Consider the following 20,913-nt stretch of genomic DNA (forward strand, 5'->3'; position numbering starts at 1 on the left):
TTCGTGTGTTGACTTTATTTCCACACCACCTTGATTTGAGGTAAAAGCCTTGGTGCGTTATTTTTTCAAGAGGTGTCCCTCGAAGGCCTAATCCTCTTTTATTTGGTCAGGAAATTATTTTTTTGTGTCATTGCCACAGTACGAGGAGCAACAACTCAAGCGAATTTTATTTACAGTGCGTCTGCTGTGATACATGACTCGCTGCCTGGCCGAACGGCCCAGAGCCCCTGAGAAAGGTCATTGCTAAGACCGGGCTTTCTTACTGTGCTCTCATGGAGTGTATTTTGTGTTGTTGGTACATCTGCCTGATAAATTTGCCTCGGGTTGATAAGCATGGATACTGTACTTAAGCCAACAGGATGAAAAGATGATAGTTCCTGCTGCTCACAGATCCCTTGTTGGAGCTCAAATGACATCCCTGTGTATATCAGTTTATTGCCTTTTGTTGAAAGTAATTTCTTGGTTTCAACAAAAGGCAATAAACTGATGTACACAGGGATGTCATTTGAGCTCCAACAAGGGATCTGTGGGCAGCACGAACTATCATCCTGTGCATCTATAGGAATGTTGCCCATGCATGCCCATATGGTTACCACATGGGGCCCACTCTGCCCACTTGGGCCCCACACAAATACCCTGGTGCATCCCCCATGTGGGGTCCGTGTGGGCAAACGTGGGGCCCATATTTGCCTATCCGGGGCCCACTAAGATTGCCCAATTGGGGACCCATATTATTGCCCTCATTTTCCCATATGTTGCCCACCTGGGGCCCACATTTTTTGCTGGCTGGGGCATGTGTGAGTGAGTGGGTGAGGGGGGTGAGTGAGTGAGTGAATGAATGAGTGTGAGTGAGTGGGTGGGTGAGTATGCAAGCACTCTTCCTTTTCCCTTCCCAGCAGTTCCTTTCAACTATAAGCATAGCCAAACCAGCCCCCTAAAACAATGAAGAAAATTAACCGATTACTATTCCCTGCTCTGCCGTATATATTATTATAGTATTAGATATTCATTAATTATGGCGTTTTCTTCTGGCAGACTAATGATTAAATAACCTAAAACCTCCCAGCAATTTTTTTTGACCAATCAAGAAAAACTACTGCTAGCATAATATTTTGTGTCATTGGATTAGAATCAAACTATGAATTAACAAACTTTTTTTTTATTTTCCCTGTTTAACAAGGTATATATTTCAAGAGTAAGAAACACTAGCTGAAACAAAACACTGCTGTTCATCTTATTATTATGTGTGAGATATGTACAGAATGACAGAAAGGTATTTGATCCTCCTATGTACAGAATGACAAGAGAGGCGTCCGATCCTCCACCTAAGAACAGTAAAGCCTAAAGCCGCTGCTCTTCAAAAATAACCAATCATGAATTGAAGATTGATAAAGGACTCATAATTTTGATATTGGTATTTGATCCTCCTCTGTACAGAATGACAAGAGATGTGTTTGATCCTCCACTTAAGAGCAAGTAAAGCCTAAAGCTGCTCCTCTTCAAACATAAACAATCATGAGTTGAAGATTGATAAAGGACTCATAATTTTTAAATTGGTATTTGATCTCCCTATGTACAGAATGACAAGAGAGGTATTTGATCCTCCACCTAAGAACAAGTGAAGCCTAAACATAACCAATCATGAGTTGAAGATTGATTAAAAAAACAAACAAAAAAAAAAAAAAAAAAGCGCAAGAAGTCAGAAGAGGTCAATTTCAGGTGGAGTACGACACACTGCCAGCCATGGTGCTTCATTTAGAGGGCCAGCTGGTCTCTGCGTTGTAGCCTGGGTAGCGCTTCTTGTTCTTGAGACCGACGACAAGCGTGGAGTCCTTGGTGAAGACAGACACGCCCCCAAACTTGGTGTCCGTCTCTGCAGGGGAAGGAAGTGCAGACATTACCAGAAGAAAATGAAAAGGTAGAGTTTGAGATGCCTCACCTCTTGAAAGAACTGAGACTGTATGAAGGAGGGAATAGCATAGACTATAGAGGAAAAGCTATGGAAAGAAATGAAGCGAAGGGAAGGAAGTGAAGACATTACAAGGAGAAAATGTAATGGTAGAGTTAGGGTCATACTCTATAAATGCCTCCCCTCTTGAAAGAACTGAGACTGTACAAAGGAGGGAATAGCATCAAAGGAAAGTTATAGAAAGAAATGAAACGAGGGGAAGGAAGTGAAGACTACCAGGAGAAAATGTGATGACAGAGATAGAGTTAGGGGCATAGATTATAGATGTCTCCCCTCTTGAAAGCAATGAGATGATATAAAGGAGGGAATAGCATAGAAGTAAAGTTAGGGAAAGAAATGAAGCGAGGGGAAGGAAGTGAAAACATTACCAGGAGAATATGTGATGGTAAGGTTGAGTTAGGGGCATACACTATAGATGAGTCCCCTCTTGAAAGCATTGAGATTATACAAAGGAGGGAACAGCATAGAGGGAAAGTTATGGAAAGAAATGAAGCGAGGGGAGGGAAGAGAAAACATTACCAGGAGAATATGTGATGGTAAGGTTGAGTTAGGGGCATACACTATAGATGAGTCCCCTCTTGAAAGCATTGAGATTATACAAAGGAGGAAATAGCATAGAAGGAAAGTTATGGAGAGAAATGAAGAGAGGGGAAGGACAGAAAATTGTAGAACGGAGAGAATAGAGAGGAAGGAAAAGCTGTAGGAAGGAGTACACAGGAATGGAAAGCTAAAGAAAGGAGGAAACAGAGAGGAAGAAAAGCTGAAGGAATGAGGAAAGAAATGAAGAGAGGGGAAGGACAGAAAATTGCCCTAACTTAACCTAACCTTACCTTCCCTTTCTTCCTCCTCCTCTTAACCTAACCTAACCTCCCCTTCCCTTCCTCTTCCTCCTCCTCCTCCTCCACTCCAATCCACTACCCCACACCCCCTCCACCACACCTTTGTCCGAAAAAGCAGTAGGAAGGAGAGGGTACAGAGGAATGGAAAGCTAAAGAAAGGAGGCAACACAGAGAAAGGAAATGCTGTAGGAATAAGGAAAGAAATGAAATGAGGGGAAGGACAGAAAATTGACCTAACTTAACCTAACCTTCCCTTCCCTTTCTTCCTCCTCCTCTTCCTAACCTAACCTCCCCTTCCCTTCCCTTCCTCCTTCTCTACTCCAATCCTCTACCCCCCACCCCCTACATCCCCACCCCACACCCACCTTAGTCCGAAAAAGCAGTAGGAAGGAGAGGGTACAGAGGAATGGAGAGTTGAAGAAAGGAGGCAACAGAGAGGAAGAAAACGCAGTAGGAATGAGGGTATAAAGAAGGAAGGAATTAAAAACCTAGGAGAAAAGGAATACGAGGGAAGGAAGGAAGAGTGGAAGGAAACTCAGAGGAAAGAAGGAATAAAGAGGAAGGAAGGAAAATTATAAGAAAGAAGGAATACATAAAGAAAAATAGACAATGAATGAAAGGAATGAGCCAGTTGAGGGGGGGAGGGAGGGCGGCTTACCTGGATGGAACCTGGTGTAGTTATAGGTGACATGCAGGTTCTTGGGCAGGTCCATGTCCTTCATCATGTCCAGGGGCACTGTGGTGTTGACAGGGGTGAGGTAGAAGGTCACCAGCTCTTCTGTGGGCAAGGGGAAGATGATTGTGACTTTGTATTTATCATATTTATCTATTCATATATTTGTGTGAGGTAGAATGTCACTAGCTCCTCTGTGGATAAGTATAAATGACTGTGACTGGGTTAGTATTTATTATATTTATCTATCTATTTCTCTATTCTATTTATTCTACCTATTCATTTATTTACTTTTATTTATTTATTTTGACAGGAAGACACATTAACAACTGCAAGATGATAACTTTTGACTTGGATTCTTGCTCTATTTATGTTATTTATTGATTTATTTGTTATAAATTTTTCTTTATTCAATTACTGTATTATTTATGGTGCTGCTCTAGGGTATGCTCGCCACTTCATGCCCACTATATATACTCCAATTAATACTCATATCAGGAAAAGAAAATACTCTGGAAAAATGAGATGAGGTACAAAAATCATGAAATTGAAGAACATTTATCAGTCTTCATCTTAACAAGCTTCACTAGTACAATGGCAGCCTTCTTCTTCCCTTCCTAATCCTAAAGAAAATTGAAATGAGGTACAAAGATCAAATCGAAGACCATTTATCAGTCTTAATCTTTACAAAGCTTCACTGGTATAATAGCAGGTTTTTCCTTCCATTCCTAATCCTGTAGAAGAGGGAGAGACAAAGGGGATGGGAGGGGAAGGGGGTATAGGGAAGAGGATGTAAGGGGGGGATCACCAATGAGTTAAAATGCGAGTTGGTGACCTGATCTTTAACGCCCCTCAACTGACCATACCTAAGAAGCGTTTTGCCATAACCTGTGCAAGATATCCCTGTACACACCCTCAGAAAGATGTTGATAATGTATAAATAAACTGTAGGAAGTGCAAATTACCTAGACTGTCTTGTACTGAAACATTGAAACTACTCAACCTCTCCAGCATGACCTAAACAAAGCTACCTAAGGATGGTCAGTGCACTTATCTCTGTGTATTTGTATTTAACCGTACGAGAAATGTTACTTAAAAAAACAGAATAATGAAGGGGAAGAAGGAAGGAGAGGTGGGACAGAGGGAAGGAAATGAGGAGGCAAAGGAAGCAAAAGATGATTAAAGAGGGGAAGAAGACCCGAGAAGAAAGAGGAGATAGAAGGGACGAATAAAAGGAAGATATGACAAAACTATTTTTCCTATAAGGGTGCCACTCACCCACACTAGTGACACGGTGCAGGAGGGAGTTGGGCAGCGTGTGGCCGAGGGCTTGGGAACACTGGGTCAGCACCTTCCACTTGTCCTGGGCACTTGGGAAGGTCGCGTTGGGTGCCTGGGTCCCCAGCACACGCTCGCAGATGCCCAAGACCTTTTGTCCTGCATCTCCTGGTGGTTTGTATGGCTTCTGGCTCCTCAGGTACCTGTTGAGGGTTGGCAGAGTGAGTAACCATAAAATATAAAGGAGAGCATCAGAACAAGGAGTCTGCAAGAGGATGATAGACCTAAGCAAGGAGGCTCCTGTAGACGTGACCCCACCAAACCTCACTATCCATGAACTTACGCCCATTCACAGCACAGAAGCCTTGCAAAACTACCACTAGGCTCAGGATACCCCCCATGGAAACCCCAACATCTACTGTGAAAGCATTATTAATAGATGGAGTAAGGATTGGTTAAATAACATGGACCCAAGTGCTCACCCCCGTGCGGCCAGGGAGGTAGCGTCGAAGTCCAGTTTTCTGTCAGCTGGAAGGACGTCCAGCTCCTCTTCGGGGCTGGCGCTGGCCGGGGCTGGGCCGGGCTTGTCATCCTGGGAAGAAAAGGAACATAGTAGTTTTTTTTACAGCAAGGGCAAAAAACAGAGACAGTAACAAAAGAGTCTGACAATGGATGCCAGGATGAAAATAATGTTGAAATTGATGCAAATAGAAAATTATCGATAACAAAAACTAATAGTGTTTACTGATCTGTTCACACACTAGAAGGATGCTTAATTAAGAATGAACTAAATAACTGTGGAAAATGCTGATTACTTAGGCAGACTTTTACTGAAACAACCCAGGCAGGGGCGAGGCATGGCTGTCAGCCCTTCCTCTGCAACCCTCACACCTATTGCAGGGGCTCCCTCTTCTGCCTGCTGCACCTCCTGGTCTCCTGATAAAGTATCCCAGTCTATCTTCCTATAATTAAAATTCCCAATTACATACACATTCCTATATCTTGACGCCCTACCGGTACTAATTTCCTGTAACAAAGGGGTTGGCTACAATCCCTGTTAAGGCTGGGCGGTCTGTATAGTATTCCTATGGCAAGCTTCTCCTTCCTACCCAGAGGGATTCTGCAGCCCTACCGAGGCACTTGGGTTGCGGGTGATGCCTTGATGATGGCACGATTATGGTCCACAATGAGGAGTCCCCAGGTGCCAAAAAGTGCCATGGAGTGTGTTCCTGGCCTGTGTCGGTGCGGTTGATGTGTTCCCGGCGTGAAGGGCGCACCGCTGGCAGGGACGGAGCTCGCTGGCAGGGGCATCTTCCTTACGGGCACCTATTTCAAAGCTAACCCTACACAATATATACAGCAATTATTTGTAGTTTGTGTTTGTGGCCCCCCTTAAAGGTTGTAGTCACTGATACTTAACGTTTAATTCCTCACCTTCGCGGGGCTGAAGAATGGGCGTGCGGGCGTGTGGGCGGCCGGGCGTCGGGGCAGCAGCAGACGAAACCCTCTCACCGGGGCCGCCATGGTAAGGAGGAGCAGGTCAGAGAAGAGGAGGAGGAGGAATAAACAGGTCTAGAGAAGAGGAAGAGGAGGAGCAGGAGGTCAAAAGAAGAGGAGGAGGAGGACGACCCCGGCAGCCAATCAGCGGCCTCGTGCACGCCGCTGGCCGCCACTCCCAAGGCTCCCGTGACACTCTTCTAAATCCACCTAACTTTGACCACTGACCCCAAATAGTGTAAATTTTCATGTAAACAAATGACTAAAAATAATTCCCGGTGTCATTTTGCTCCTCTGCGACCTTTGTTTGTAGGGAGAAAGGGCGAGTTTGGGGATTAAATGGACGACGGCTTTTGACAGAGGACGTTGCCAGTTACCCTATAGTTTAAAGTGTATTAGATGTATTTTCTATAATAATAATAAAATACGGACTGTATATAGTAGTCTGGGTTCGGTGGAGGGCCTAAAAAGGAATACGGAGAGATAATATATGTGGGCGGTAAATCGGCCTCATTTTATCCATAATATACAGTATATTCGGTAGTATATTCGGTGTATTTTCTATAATAATAAAATGTTGTTAAGTTAGATAAGGTTAGGAAAGCTTATTTTCTTTTGCTACACTAATTTAGAACTTAGCAAGATATATGTGGGCGCAAAATCGGCATTGAAATCGGCGAGCGGCAGTGTCATGGGTATATATTTGGGTGTTAATTCTTTCCATAATAATAATAAAGTATATATGGTCTGTCTGTAATAATTTGAATTTAGTGGAGGGTATACAGAAGGAATATATAGAGGTAGGCGGCCTCAAATATGTGCATGGGCGTAGATCGGCATCTTGAAATCGGCGACCGGCGGCATATCATTTGAGTGTATACCTTCCATAATAATAATAAGATATGGACTACATGTCTGTAATAATTTTGAGTTCAGTGGCGGCGCTCAAAGAAGTACTATATAGTAGCCCCAAATATATGAGGACGTAATTAAAATCGACATCTTGAAATCGGTGACCGCGCGGCATATATATCGTTTTGGGTCTATTTGGGTGTATTTTCCATAATAATAATAAACTAAGAACTGTTTATAATAATCTGGGATCAGTGGAAGCTCTAAAGTAATATAGGGAGATAAATATGTCGTCGTAAAATCGGCCTGATGACATCTTGAAATCGGTGAGCGACATCATTGTTTTGGGTGTACTTCCCATAATAATAATAAAATATGGACCTTTTTGTAATCATTTGTGCTCGGTGTAGGTGTAGGTGTAACATAGGGAGAGGAAAAGAGGAAATATGATGGCGTAAATCGGGCAGCTGGAAATCGGTGACCGGCAGCATATATTGTTTTGGGTGTATCTTCCATAATAATAAATAAATAGTAAATAATGGACTGTCTATGATAATATGAGGTCTGTGGAAGCTCTAAAAAAATAATATGGGGAGAGGGAAAGAGGAAATATGGTGGAGTAAATCGGGCAGCTTGAAATCGGTGACTTGGAACATCGTTTGTGGTGTATCTTCCATAATAATAAATAAATAATGGACTGTCTATAACAATTTGAGTTCCGTGGAAGCCCTCAGGAGGATATATAGTGATAGGAAATATGGTAGGAGTAAAATCGGCCCGCTGACATCTTAAAGCGGGAGCATCGTTATGGGTGTATCTTTCATAATAATAAATAAATAATGGCCTGTCTATAATAATTCGAGTTCTGTGGAAGCTCTCAGGAGGGTATATAGTGATAGGAAATATGGTGGGAGTAAAATCGGCCCGCTGACATCTTGGAGCGGGAGCATCGTTGGAACGTCGCCCCTTTCCTCTCCGCCATTATAGTGTGGATCCAATGGAGTGATATTGTGGTTATCTGGAGGTTTACGCGGCGCCCGATCCATGGCGTGTGGATGGATACAAGCGTAGCGTCGAAAATGGCTCGATGATGTCCACGAACTCGCAAACGAACGGGGCAAGCCTTGAAGATTGCCACACCAATTTCTTCGCCTTGGTGAGTGTCCGGGGAAGGCGCCTGAGACCCAACTGTTCTGGCGGCTATTTCTCCACTTTCCTTTCCCTTTACCTTCGTTTTCCGCCTCCCTTCGCCTTGCTTCTTCATTTTCTGTCCTTTTCCTTCCTCCCCGTGCCCTAAAACACCCTGGATTTGGTCTTCTTTCCCATAAACGGTGCTTGAAGGGGGTCAAAGAAATGGTCCTGGCGGCTATTTCTCCACTTTCCTTTCCTTTTCCCTTCGTTTTCCGCTTCCCTTCGCCTTGCTTCTTCCTTTTCTGTCCTTTCTCTTCCTCCCCGTGCCCTAAAACACCATGAATTTTGTCTACTCTACCCTAAAAGGTGCTTGAAGGGGGTCAAAGAAATGGTCCTGGCGGCTATTTCTCCACTTTCCTCTCCTTTTCCCTTCATTTTCCGCTTCCCTTCGCCTTGCTTCTTCCTTTTCTGCCCTTTTCCTTCTTCCCCGTGCCCTAAAACACCATGAATCTCGTCTTCTCTCCCATAAACGGTGCTTGAAGGGGGTCAAAGAAATGGTCCTGGCGGCTATTTTTCACTTTTTTCTCTGTTTTCCTGGTATTTTTCTCTTCCTCTCACCTTCCCCCTTCTCCCCCCATCACCCCGTGCCCTAAAATACCCGAAATTCCGTCTCCTTTCCCTTAAAATGCTTGCTGTGCTCGCCTGCCCTACATTATACTTTTCGATATTTCTCCACATTTCCCATATTCTCCTGTCCCCTTTCCCTTCCTTCCTCCTCTATTATTCTTTCCTCATCACCCCGTGCCCTGACATACCCCGAAATTCCGTTCCCTTGCCCCTGAAAATGGCACTCCAAATTCTGTTGTGTCGGCTATTTCCCCCCATTTCTTTTCCTTTCCCTCCTCTCTTTTCTCACTCGATCTCCTTTCCTCTTCTTTTTCCCAATACCCCATGCCCTGAAATACCCCGAAATTCCGTCTACTTGCCCCTGAAAATGGCACTCCAAATTCTGTTGTGTCGGCTATTTCCCCTCATTTTTCCTTTCTCTTCTATTTTCTCATTCGTTCTCCTTTCCTCCTCTTTTCCTATCACCCTGTGCCATGAAGTACCCGAAGTTCCGTCTCCGCTCCCCTAAAAATGCTTGATGTGTTAGCTACAGACAGAACATTCACCCACTGTTTTCCTGCCCCACATAATTCTTTTCGATATTTTTCCATTTTTCCCCCGCTTCCCCTGCCCCCCGGTGCCCCTAATGCTTCCCCTGACCCCTGCCCTTGCATCTACCACCCCCCAGTGCCCTAAAATACCCGAAATTCCGTCTCCTCTCCCCTGATAATGGCTCAGTAGTTTCTTCGCCATGGTCAGTCGAAGGCATTTGAATGAGGAGTGTGACATGGTTGTGCGGGTGTTTCTCCCATTTCCCTTGCTCCCCGGTGCCCCTCATGCTAGCCCTGACCCCTGCCCTTGCATCTACCACCCCTCAATGCCCTGAAATACCCGAAATTCCGTCTCCTATCCCCTAAAAATGCTTGATGTTCTTGAGGGTGCCACACGGAACATTCACCGACTATTTCCCTGCCCTACATTGTTCTTTCCGCTGTTTTCCGCTCTTACCCCGCCCCTGCACCCGTGGGCGTGGGTGTGCGTCTCGGTATGGAAATTTTGCGTGTGTGTACTGTGTTTTGAGTGCCTAGGGAGGGAAAGAGAGGGTGAAAAGGGAGTGTGAAGTGGAGACATGTCACGTCGGTAAGGGTGGAAACCGCTTGTGAGGGGGGGCGAGAGGGAGTGAGGGAGGGACAGCCGGTGGGGGTGTGTGGGGGGTTGAGGTGAAATCTGGTGGGGTTGGGGGGGGGGCCGCTTAATGGTTTTTGCTTTCTTTGTGTTGCAACCTAGTCATTTTAGCCCAGGTGGTGAGGGAGGGAAGAGAGAGAGAGAGAGGGAGAAAGAGAGAGGGCTTGTGTGTGTGTGAGCCTATCTAACAAGCCTACCTGAGCCGAGCCTACCCAGTGAAGTCCTTTTTGCGGTGTTGTGTCGTGGTGGTGATGATGGTGGAAGTAGTGGTGCATCACTGCCTCTCCCTCCCGCCATCACCACCACCACCACCATCACTACACAGTTACATGGTGTTGTTTAGGTACTCGTGGTGTTGTATTAGTATTGTAGCGTTGTATTTTATTTTGTTTTTCCTATTTTTTTGCGTGTGTACGTGTGTGTGTGTGGTTGCAGATCAAGCATAAAGCAGTTATTCATAAGGGAAGTAGTAGTAGTAGTGATTGTTAGGGAAGTGTAGCATAATATTAATAGATATACTCATCTGGAAATTAAGTGAATAAGAAGATATAATTATGCAAACTTGATTAACTTTGAAATGTAAATAATTACACACACACAGACGCACGCACACACGCACGCACACACACACACTGCCTTGCATTCGTCCAACGACCGACCTAGTGACATACGTGTATTATAAAAAGATCAAAGAGACGTATAGATGTCCCATTGATCTTACCGTATCACAACGTATAGCCGCTGCAGTCTCGTGATATATATACACGCTAAAGATGAATTCAAGGGATGTTCCGGGAAAGAAATATGAGTCATGCTTATTCACGGTGTAGCAAATATGTTGATAGGACTGCCTGACAGACTGGCTGACACTGGCGGCTGACTGGAGCGGCTAATACGGAGATAGGGCGATAGAGAGCTGCCTGTCACACGGCTTGAGTGATTATTGAGACGGTGAAATACTGCAGTCACGCGCGCTCGCCACGATAGCAGTTTGTCCTCTTGTGGTGTGATAGGAGAGAGAGAGAGAGAGAGAGAGAGAGAGAGAGAATGTCACGTGTATACCCTGCAGCGTCATTAAAAGCCTAGCTACCGCAGTCCCTCTTTGTATTACGTATAAAACAACAAGCAAACACGAGTCTTTCATAGAGCTTTAAACATTTCCTCTGGGACTTCCTTACCACGGAGACCCGCCATGTTAACGGTGTCTATATCCTTACATATTTTGGGACCTACACACATATTATAGGGCTTTTGTAGAGGTTGTGTTAGTATTGCCATGGGTACTGTTATGAGCCTGGTGATAGTTTGACAAGACTTCTGCACCGTGAACGTGACCCATATTCTTAGGCATTTCGGGGCTTATACACACATTAGAAGGTTTAATAGTGCTTGTGTTAGTATTTCCATGGGTAGTGTTATGTGCCTGGTGATAGTGTGACAAGGCTTCTGCACCGTTAAGTTGAAAAATATACTATGATAACCCGAAAAATCTCCTTTGTGACCCATATTCTCAGACATTTCGGGGCTTACACACCCTTATAATATAAGGTTTTCGTAGAGGTTGTGTTAGTATTGTGTTGTGTCATGCGCCCAGTGATTGTTTGATAAGGCTTCTGCACCGTGAACGTGAAAACACACATGAGAACCCAATAATCTCATTTGTGGCATTTGAAAATGCTTACATCCACATATTATAAGGCTATCGCAGAGCTTGTGTTAGTATTGCCATGGGTAGTGTTATGAACTTGTGTTAGTATTGCCATATGTAGTGTTATGAGTCTGGGGATAGTTTGACAAGGCTTATGTACCGTGAACATGAAAAAAACACTCATTAGAACCCGATTAATCTCTTTTGCGGCCTTCGGAAATATTTGATGTGAGAGGTGGAAGCCCCTGAGAACACGGACCGTCCCACCTGCAGTAGTCGGGAGCGGAAAGCGCGGCGCGTCACAGGTGATAACAACCAGAACTTGAAGCCTCAACACTCGCCCGCCGCCGTACTTAGTAACAACCGGGAATTAAAGGGCCATAGCGCAGGGGATGCTAATTAAGAGGCTGATCCCCGCGTGGGTGTTGTGGGTGTGTGTGTGTGTGAAGGTATGCGAGACGAGAAGGGAAGGGAATAGGAGAGGTAGGTAGGCAGGATTTTTTAGCGTGTTTCCTTGCCCTTGAGAGGCTTCCAGTGCGGTGAGGATAGTGATTTGTGGAGGCGTGTCTTGTGGGCATACAAAGTTAGATAAATTGATAGGTTTGTTGATCACTCATATCAAAGTGCATAGATAAGGATATATAAGAAGAAAATTGTGTGTGTGGAGGCGTGTGGGGATACAAAGTTTATATAGATCAATTGGTTTATTTAATCACCCACGTCACAGTGCATGGATAAGAATCTTTTAGAGAAGAAAGAAAGTGAAGGCGTGTGAGCATACAAAAGTTATATAGATAGATAGTTAATCACCCACATCACAGTGCGTTGATAAGAATAATTTAGAGAAGAAGAAAGGAAATAAAACGAAGGTGTGTGAGCATACAAAAGTTATATAGATAGATAGGTTTATTTAAGTACCCACATCACAGTGCGTTGATAAGAATAATTAAAAGAAGAAAGGAAGGAAAGAAAGAAAGTGAATGCTCGTGGAAATGAAAAGTTAGATAGATCGATAGCTTTGTTTAATCACCTATATCACAGTGGATAAATAAGAATAATTAAAAGAAAGAAAGGAAAGAAAGTGAAGGCGTCTGAACATTCAAAAGATAGTGAAGAAATAGTGGAATTGGTTTAGTAGTCATCCGTATCAGGGACAAATAAAAATAAATTAAAGAAAAAAAAGGAAAATAGAGTCTTATGGGAATATGAAAGATGAATAGAGAGGTCGATAAGTTCAATAAGCATCCATATCACGGCACAAATATAAATAAATTAGAGGAAAAAGACGAAAATAGAGTCTTATGGGCATACAAGAGTTAGATAGATAGATTGACAGGTTTATAAAACACCCAAATCACAGCTCAGATAAACATAAATAATAAGAAAAATTAAAGTTGAGTGTTGTGGATATACAGAAGATGGATAGATCGATAGTAACGACCCACATCACAAGGTAAAGATAGAATGATTAAAACCAGATGAAATGAGAGGAGAAAAGGAGGAAGGGAAGGAGATAGATCAAAAGTAGAGGGCAGAGGTGTTGCGTGATGTGGCCTTGTTGACATAGGAAAGACGAGTGAGTAAATAGAGTTCTAGCAGGTTCATTGACCACGTACGGCTCTTCAAACACACATCGTACATAAGCTAATTGGCTGGGAGGAGAACAAGAGGGAAGATTATGTACTTGATGAGTCATGTGGAGTTACTGAGAGATAAATGATGGGGAGATAAATTAAAAGGGGTTACAAAAGAATAATTTTTAGTCAAAATATACGAATCAGTAGAAAGTATTATCAGTTGTGGTCGATTTTGACAAGCACATGTGGAGTTAGAAAAAGATAAATAATGTGATAAGTAAAGCAATGCAGGTTACAAATACTGATAACTATTGAAATACATGATTTAACGAAAGGAAATATTAGTTCTTATTGACCAAATATAGACAGCAAACACATGTGGGGTTACGAAAATGTAAACAGTGGGTGGATGAAATAAATACAAGTCAAAGTGGGATAAATATTGAAGCATACGATTTAGCAAAAGGAAATATTAGCTCGTTTGAACTATTTAAACAACAAACAAATGTAGGATTAAAAAAAAGGTAGATAATGAGTAAAAAACGATACAGATCACAAATAAGAACGATTTTCGAAGTACACGATTAAGCAAAACAAAGTGTCAGGTGTCATGGTCCGTATAAACAATAGGTATATAAAAGTGGGATTACAGAAAGATAAGCATATAATAAATTGTTAAAACGATACAGATCACAAATAAGAACGATTTTCGAAGTACACGATTAAGCGAAAAAAAGTGTCAGGTGTCATGATCCGTATAAACAATAGGTATATAAAAGTGGGATTACAGAAAGATAAGCATATAATAAATTGTTAAAACGATACAGATCACAAATAAGGACGATTTTCGAAGTACACGTTTAAGCAAGAGAAATTATTAGCTGTTATGGTCCGTATAAACAATAGGTATATAAAAATGGGATTACAAAAAGATAAGTATATAATAAATTAATAAAACGATACAGATCACAAATAAAGACGATTTTCGAAGTACACGTTTAAGCAAGAGAAAGTATTAGCTGTTATGGTCCGTATAAACAATAGATAGAAATGGGATTACAAAAAGATAAGCATATAATAAATTGATAAAACGATACAGATCACAAATAAGGACGATTTTCGAAGTACACGTTTAAGCAAGAGAAAGTATTAGCTGTTATGGTCCGTATAAACAATAGGTATATAAAAGTGGGATTACAAAAAGATAAGTATATAATAAATTGTTAAAACGATACAGATCACAAATAAGGACGATTTTCGAAGTACACGATATAGCAAAGGAAAGTATTAGCTGTTATGATCCGTATAAACAATAGGTATATAAAAGTGGGATTACAAAAAGATAAGTATATAATAAATTAATAAAACGATACAGATCACAAATAAGAACGATTTTCGAAGTACACGATATAGCAAAGGAAAGTATATATTGGCTATTATGATCCGTATAAACACCTAATGCTATACAAATCGATGAAGCCCTAAGAACGAGAATAATTACCGAACTACACCATATAGCAAAGGAAAGTATTAGCGTTTATAGTCCTCTTAAACATCAAATACCTTACAAATCGATGAAGCCCAAATAATACGTCTCGAAAGGCCTGTCTCCACCCCGCATCCAACCTGGCGGGGGACACAGCGGCGTTTATTGGTCATATTGTGTCTAGCTGACGCCGCTGCCCCGAGCTGTCACGTGTCGGGCCTGACAGGTAAACAAAAACCATGTGACGGAGCCGAGGGGAGCGAGGGAGAGTGAGAGAGAGGTGACACCCGCCCTGCCCAGCCCTGAAGTGTGAAATATGACCCGCTACACTTGATTCATGGATAGATTAGGAGGAAAGAACTGTTACTGAAGTGAAAACGAGAGACAAGTTGTGAGGAAGATGGGAGATAAGAGTGACACTACATCCTGAAGTGTGAAATGTGAACCGCTACACTTGATTCATGGATAGATTAACAGAAAAGAAATGGTTGACTACGAGAAATGAAGATATGAAGTGAATGCGAGTGACAAGTTGTGAGGGAGAGGGGGAGAAAAAGAAGTGATGGGGATGACAGATAACCTTTTGAAGTGTGAAATATGAACCACGACACTTCATCCAGAGACACATAAGGAGAAAGTAAACGTTACTGAAGTGAATACGAGTGAGAATAAGCGATCGAGAAAGGGAAGAAGTGACTCATAATTTATTGAAATGTGAAATACGAACCAGTACAAAAACACATTAGGCTAGTATGAAATAAACGTTACTGAAGTGAATACGAGTGACGAGTTGTAAGGAGAAAGAGGAGAATCAGAGAACGAGAAAGGGAAGAAGTGACTCGTAACTTATTGGAATGTGAAATACAAACCGCTACAAAGATACGTTAGGAGGAAATAAATGTTACTGAAGTGAATGCGAGTGACAAGTTGTAAGGAGGAAGAGGGAGATGAGAATGAGAAGGAGAAGTGACTCATAACTTATTGAAATGTGGAATACGAACCGCTACAAAGATACATTAGGAGGAAATGAATGTTACTGAAGTGAATGCGAGTGACAAGTTGTGAGGAGGAAGAGGGAGATGAGAATGAGAAGGAGAAGTGACTCATAACTTATTGGAATGTGAAATACAAACCGCTACAAAGATACTTTAGGAGAAAATAAATGTTACTGAAGTGAATGCGAGCGACAAGTTGTAAGGAGGAAGAGGGAGATGAGAATGAAAAGAAATGACTCATAACTTATTGAAATGTGAAATACAAACCGCTACAAAGATACATTAGGAGGAAATGAATGTTACTGAAGTGAATTCGTGTGACAAGTTGTGAGGAGGAAGAGGGAGATAAGAGAGAAGGAAAAAAGTGCAGCATCAGTGTAACCCAAACGTTATTGAAGCTAATATGTGACACGGCAAGGCGTAGTGTTTGTCTGACCGTCTGTGTGTTGTTTGTCTGTCTAAGGGAAGGGACGAGACTTGAAGAAAATATGATAGTGAAGAAAAGGTGTGAAAATTTTATCTGTATTTATCTGGAAGTAAAAAGAAACTAGAGATAAACGAAGAAAACAATGATAATGAAGGAAAAAAGTGAAAAATTTATATAGAGATGAAGAATACGATGAAAATGAAGGACGGAAAGTGAAAAAATTATAAATAGATTTAGAATACAGTTAAAATGAAGAAAAAGAGTGAAAAAAAGAACTAGAGGTTAAGAAAATATGAAAATTAAGAAAAAAAAATTTCCAACCGGTCTTTAATTAATCGAGTATTGCATTTGAAATTTTTTTCTTTTATTTTTAATGAGTGTATATATGTCTGTGTTACTTCCTGCCTGATTATGTTGTTGTTGTTGTTGGTGGTGGTGTTAAAAGCAAAAACAAATACACACACACACACACACACACACACACACACACACACACACACACACACACTAAAAATTCCTCCCATACATCAGTGCGAGCCAAGCGGGAGACGGCGAGAAAATAAATAAATAAAAATAAACTAGAAACATTTAATCTGGAGTTTATGGAAGGTGTTAAAAAAACGTTGCGATACATTAGCTTGAGAGAAACGTTATTGGAGCTAATGCGGGAGGGAGGGAGGGAGGGAAGGCGCATGGTGGAGGAGGGAGAGAAGGAGAGAGAAGTGAGAGAAAAAATATTACCGGGAAAGTTTGAACCGCTGTAGCTCAGTGAGAGAGAGAGAGAGAGAGAGAGAGAGAGAGAGAGAGAGAGAGAGGGGGGTAACGTGATACACCTGGCCACACATCGCTACACCCAAGAACGCAACACCTACTACTACTACTACTACTACTACTACTACTACTACTACTACTACAACGACACTTAGGAGAGACAGAGATAGGGAGGGAAAAAAAGAGTAGGAATTTTTTTTTTTAAACTATTAAACTGATTATGCTGAGAGAGAGAGAGAGAGAGAGAGAGAGAGAGAGAGAGAGAGAGAGAGAGAGAGAGAGAGAGAGAGAGAGAGAGAGAGAGGAACAGTTCAGAAGTTTCCTAACACACACGCACGCACGCACACGCACACGCACCAAGCAAAGGCCAAAAGTGGGATTACGTTATATAGCAACAAGTAGCGATTCAGATGACAATAGTGCAGTGTCGGGAATTCCAGTGTTTGTATGCGTTACTGGAAAGAGGAGGAGGAGGAGGAGGAAGGAGAAATACAAAGGGAAGTGTCAGACCTCAAGATGCATCATGGGGGAATTTAGATAAGTGTGTGCTGAGAAGAGGAGGAGGGCGGGGAAGGGAAGGGAATGGTGGGGAAGGGTAGGAGAAGGAAGGGAGGAGGTCGGGGATGGTAGGGAAGGGAAGGAGAAGATGGGGGAAAGGAAGGGGATGGTTGGGGAAGGTGAGGAAAGGAAGGGGGCATTAGGGAAAGATTGTGGAGGGTGGGGGAGGAAGGGGATGTCAGGGAGGAAAAGGGGAGGTCGGGGAAGAGAGGATGGCTTTAGGGAAGGGATAAGGATGGCTGGGAAGGTAAATGGGGATGATGGGGAAGGGATGGGGATGGTCGGGAAAGAAAGGGAACGTTAGGCAAGGGAAAGGAAGGGGAACTTTGAGGAAGGGTTGGGGAGTTGGGGGAAGGGGAGGGGACGGTGGGGAAGGAAGGGGGGGGGGGGAGGAGGGTAGTGTCAATCCTCAAGACGCCCCGGGGGAAGTTTAAACAGTTAGAAGAAGCGTTTTAAGACAATACCGGCCTATCAATCCCTCCTCCTCCTCCTCCTGTCAGTCTCCTTCCTCTTCCTGCTTCGCTTCCTTGTCTCTCTCTCAGGTGATGAAAGTATTTGAGGTATGAGAGAGAGAGAGAGAGAGAGAGAGAGAGAGAGAGAGAGAGAGAGAGGGGGGGGAGGGCATATGTTTGTATGTTTGTGTAATGAGTTAAAGTTAAATCTCTGTATTAACCAGCATCATGCGCGCACACACACACACACACACACACACACACACACACACACACACACACACACACACACACACACACACACACACACACACACACACACACACACACACACACACCAGTATTTCCTTCCTCCACCTATCTCTCTCTCTCTCTCTCTCTCTCTCATTTCCTTTCTTTTCCTCTTCTTTCCTTTTCTTCGCCCCACCCCCTCTTTCTCTCCCTCTCCCTCTCTCTCTCCCTCTCTCTCCTCTCTATATTTCCCGCCACTGGCCACGACCACTTCCTCCTCATCGATCGTCATCTCTTACCTAAGCGGAATCGTTAGAGACAGACAGACAAGCTCCTCACTCCTCCCACTGTCCTTCTGGCTTTGTGTGTGTGTGTGTGTGTGTGTGTGTGTGTGTGTGTGTGTGTTGTCATGTAGTTCTTTAAATCTCATAACTAATGTCTATCTATTTTTTTCTTTATTTTCTTTTACACTTATTTTATTTGGTAAGGCTATGTGTGTGTGTGTGTGTTCGTTTACCTCCACCAAACCACAGCCACAGCTTCCACCGCCATCACCAACACCACATCCACCACCACCACCATCACCACCTCGCATCATCGGTTATCATTGTTTTGCTATGCTCTGCTGTGCTTGCTTTTTTTTTTTCTCTCTCCCTCTCTCTCTCGTGTTTGCTTAATGATAACGTTGTTTTATCGCTCCCACTAACGTTTTTTTTTTATGGTGCTGATTGACGCAACGTTTGTTTACATTTGTAAACATTGGCGTTGACGTTTTATTTATTATTATTATTATTATTATTGTTACTATCAAGACATTTTCGACTATTGCTAATCTTCCTTTCTTTCTCCTTCTTTTCTTCTGCTTCTTCTTCTTTTGGTTTCATAAGTGTGTTCTTAGTGTTTTTCCTCTTTTCCTATCCTCTTCTTTTTTCTTTTCTTCATCTTCGTATTATTATTATTATTATTATTATTATTATTATTATTAACTTCATCACTCATTAGTACTTTTTTTTCTTTTAATCGCCTTGGGAACATCAGAGGAGGAAGAGGAGGAGGAGGAGGTCAGGATGAGCGGCGAGCAAGCATAAGAGTGTTGTGCTGTGTGTGTGTGTGTGTGGCAAGGTTGACGATAAGATAGCCTACATGATGCGAGCCATTCCTTCAGGTTTGCATGAGCGTGTGTGTGTGTGTGTGTGTGTGTGTGTGTGTGTAGTAAAGGGTTCCCCGAAGCTTCCACAAACAACGTTACTTGATTTTATTTATTTTATTTATTTTACTTTTTCTTTGAGAGAGAGAGAGAGAGAGAAACGAAAGGAAAGGAAAGGAAAGGAAATTTAGAGAGAGAGAGAGAGAGAGAGAGAGTACCTTCGCCCAATCCGTTAATCAGACGTTGAGAATAATCGACCAAAGGGAAACATAAAGGTCAGAGAGAGAGAGAGAGAGAGAGAGAGAGAGAGTTACGCACCGTTTTCCACCTCTTATAATATGGTCTGATAATCTGTTATTTTTTTCTTTTTTTTTCTTTTTCTTATTTGTTTATTTTTTTGTGTTATCTCCAATCAATATTTTTTTCCTTTCATTTTTTTTTTTCAACGTCACTTTCCTTCTCCTCACTTTCCTTCCTTCCTTCCTTCTATCGCTTTATTTCTTATTTCCATTTTCTTCTCTTTCCTTATCTTCCTCTTCTCATTATCTTATTTTTATTAACTACTTTTTTTCCTCCTTTCTGTGTCGTCATTTTCCCCTCCTCCTCCTCCTCCTCCTCCTCCTCCTACGTCACATTCTCGGCCATTTGCTTATCACATATTTTTCAAGGGCTTCATTTTTCTTCCACTCGCACTTTCATCTGCATCATTTTCTCCCATTTTTTCCTCCTTTTTCTGTGTCGTCATTTTCCCCTCCTCCTCCACCTCCTCTTCCTCCTCCTAAGTCACATTCCCACATTCCTTCCTCCACTTTCCTCTTTCGCCATTTTATTTTATTTATTTTCCTCCTCCTCCTCCTCCATCGTGGCTCTTCTCCCGGTAACAGTGTGTGTGTGTGTGTGTGTGTGTGTGTGTGTGTGTGTGTGTGCTGAGGTCCATGTTTGTTTGTGTTATTATTTTCCTTTTTCTTCTTCTTATTATTAGTATTAGTATTAGTTGTGGTAGTAGTAGTAGTAGTAGTGGTGGTGGTGTTTATGACGGCGGAGAGAGAGAGAGAGAGAGAGAGAGAGAGAGAGAGAGAGAGAGAGAGAGAGGTAACACACTAAGTCATACAGAGGGGGACTGGGGAAAGGAAGGGGATGAGGGTGGGAGAGCATCAATTGAGGCTGTGGGGAGATGAAGGGGAAGGAGCAGGGGATGAAGAGGAAGGGGGAAGTACACTATTATTATTATTATTATTATTATTATTATTATTGTTATTACTACTACTACTTTTACTACTCCTATTACTATCACTATCACTATACTAAATGTGTCGCCCTAGTCTACCACCCAGCAGTTAAGTTTTGACTATGGGAGGTGTCATACGTCCTTTCTGCTCTATTCCCTTTCACCACTCTGTTGAGGTCCATCAGTTATAATATATTCCCTTGATGCCTTCCCACGGCTTCTTATGTATTAGTTACGTAGCCTGAGTATTAATATTAGTACCTCATTGATAGTATTGGCTGGGGTGGGAGAAAGAGGTGGAGGAGGAGGAGGAGGAGGAGGAGGAGGAAGGTTGTAGTACAGTGGCAACATGAGGAGGAGGAG

The 20,913-nt window shown here is 42.5% G+C and overlaps 2 protein-coding genes across 4 annotated transcripts in view; one reads left to right on the plus strand and one right to left on the minus strand.

Annotated features, from left to right (window-relative positions):
- Window positions 1-1,659: 1,659 nt before the first annotated feature.
- On the minus strand, window positions 1,660-6,361 carry LOC126999569 (39S ribosomal protein L50, mitochondrial-like). Its single transcript, XM_050862329.1, has 5 exons — window positions 6,194-6,361; window positions 5,242-5,351; window positions 4,760-4,962; window positions 3,467-3,586; window positions 1,660-1,873 (listed from the first exon to the last, which is right to left on the minus strand). The coding sequence occupies exons 1-5, from the start codon at window positions 6,281-6,283 to the stop codon at window positions 1,752-1,754; spliced, it is 645 nt and encodes a 214-aa protein (XP_050718286.1). The 5' UTR covers window positions 6,284-6,361; the 3' UTR covers window positions 1,660-1,751.
- A 1,680-nt stretch (window positions 6,362-8,041) lies between these two features.
- LOC126999570 (mediator of RNA polymerase II transcription subunit 13-like) overlaps window positions 8,042-20,913 on the plus strand; it is a 62,460-nt gene continuing 49,588 nt past the window's right edge. For 2 of the 3 annotated variants that reach the window (XM_050862330.1, XM_050862331.1), the window contains exon 1: window positions 8,043-8,264. In XM_050862330.1, coding sequence (XP_050718287.1) covers window positions 8,196-8,264 — 69 coding nt within the window. In that variant the 5' untranslated portion in view covers window positions 8,043-8,195. Of the gene's footprint in view, window positions 8,265-20,913 lie in introns of all 3 variants that reach the window. The other variant, XM_050862333.1, reaches the window with a different exon arrangement.

The sequence above is a fragment of the Eriocheir sinensis genome, chromosome 16 (assembly GCF_024679095.1).
Source record: "Eriocheir sinensis breed Jianghai 21 chromosome 16, ASM2467909v1, whole genome shotgun sequence".
Classification (NCBI taxonomy): Eukaryota; Metazoa; Arthropoda; class Malacostraca; order Decapoda; family Varunidae; genus Eriocheir; species Eriocheir sinensis.

Bases quoted from the DNA above. Each gene is read 5' to 3' on its own strand.
- LOC126999569 (XM_050862329.1), bottom strand. From the start codon at position 6,283: ATGGCGGCCCCGGTGAGAGGGTTTCGTCTGCTGCTGCCCCGACGCCCG. The intron at 5,352-6,193 runs GTGAGGAATTAA...TTTTCTTCCCAG, and splicing joins CATTCTTCAGCCCCGCGAAG to GATGACAAGCCCGGCCCAGC. The intron at 4,963-5,241 runs GTGAGCACTTGG...AACCCTCAACAG, and splicing joins ACCTCCCTGGCCGCACGGGG to GTACCTGAGGAGCCAGAAGC.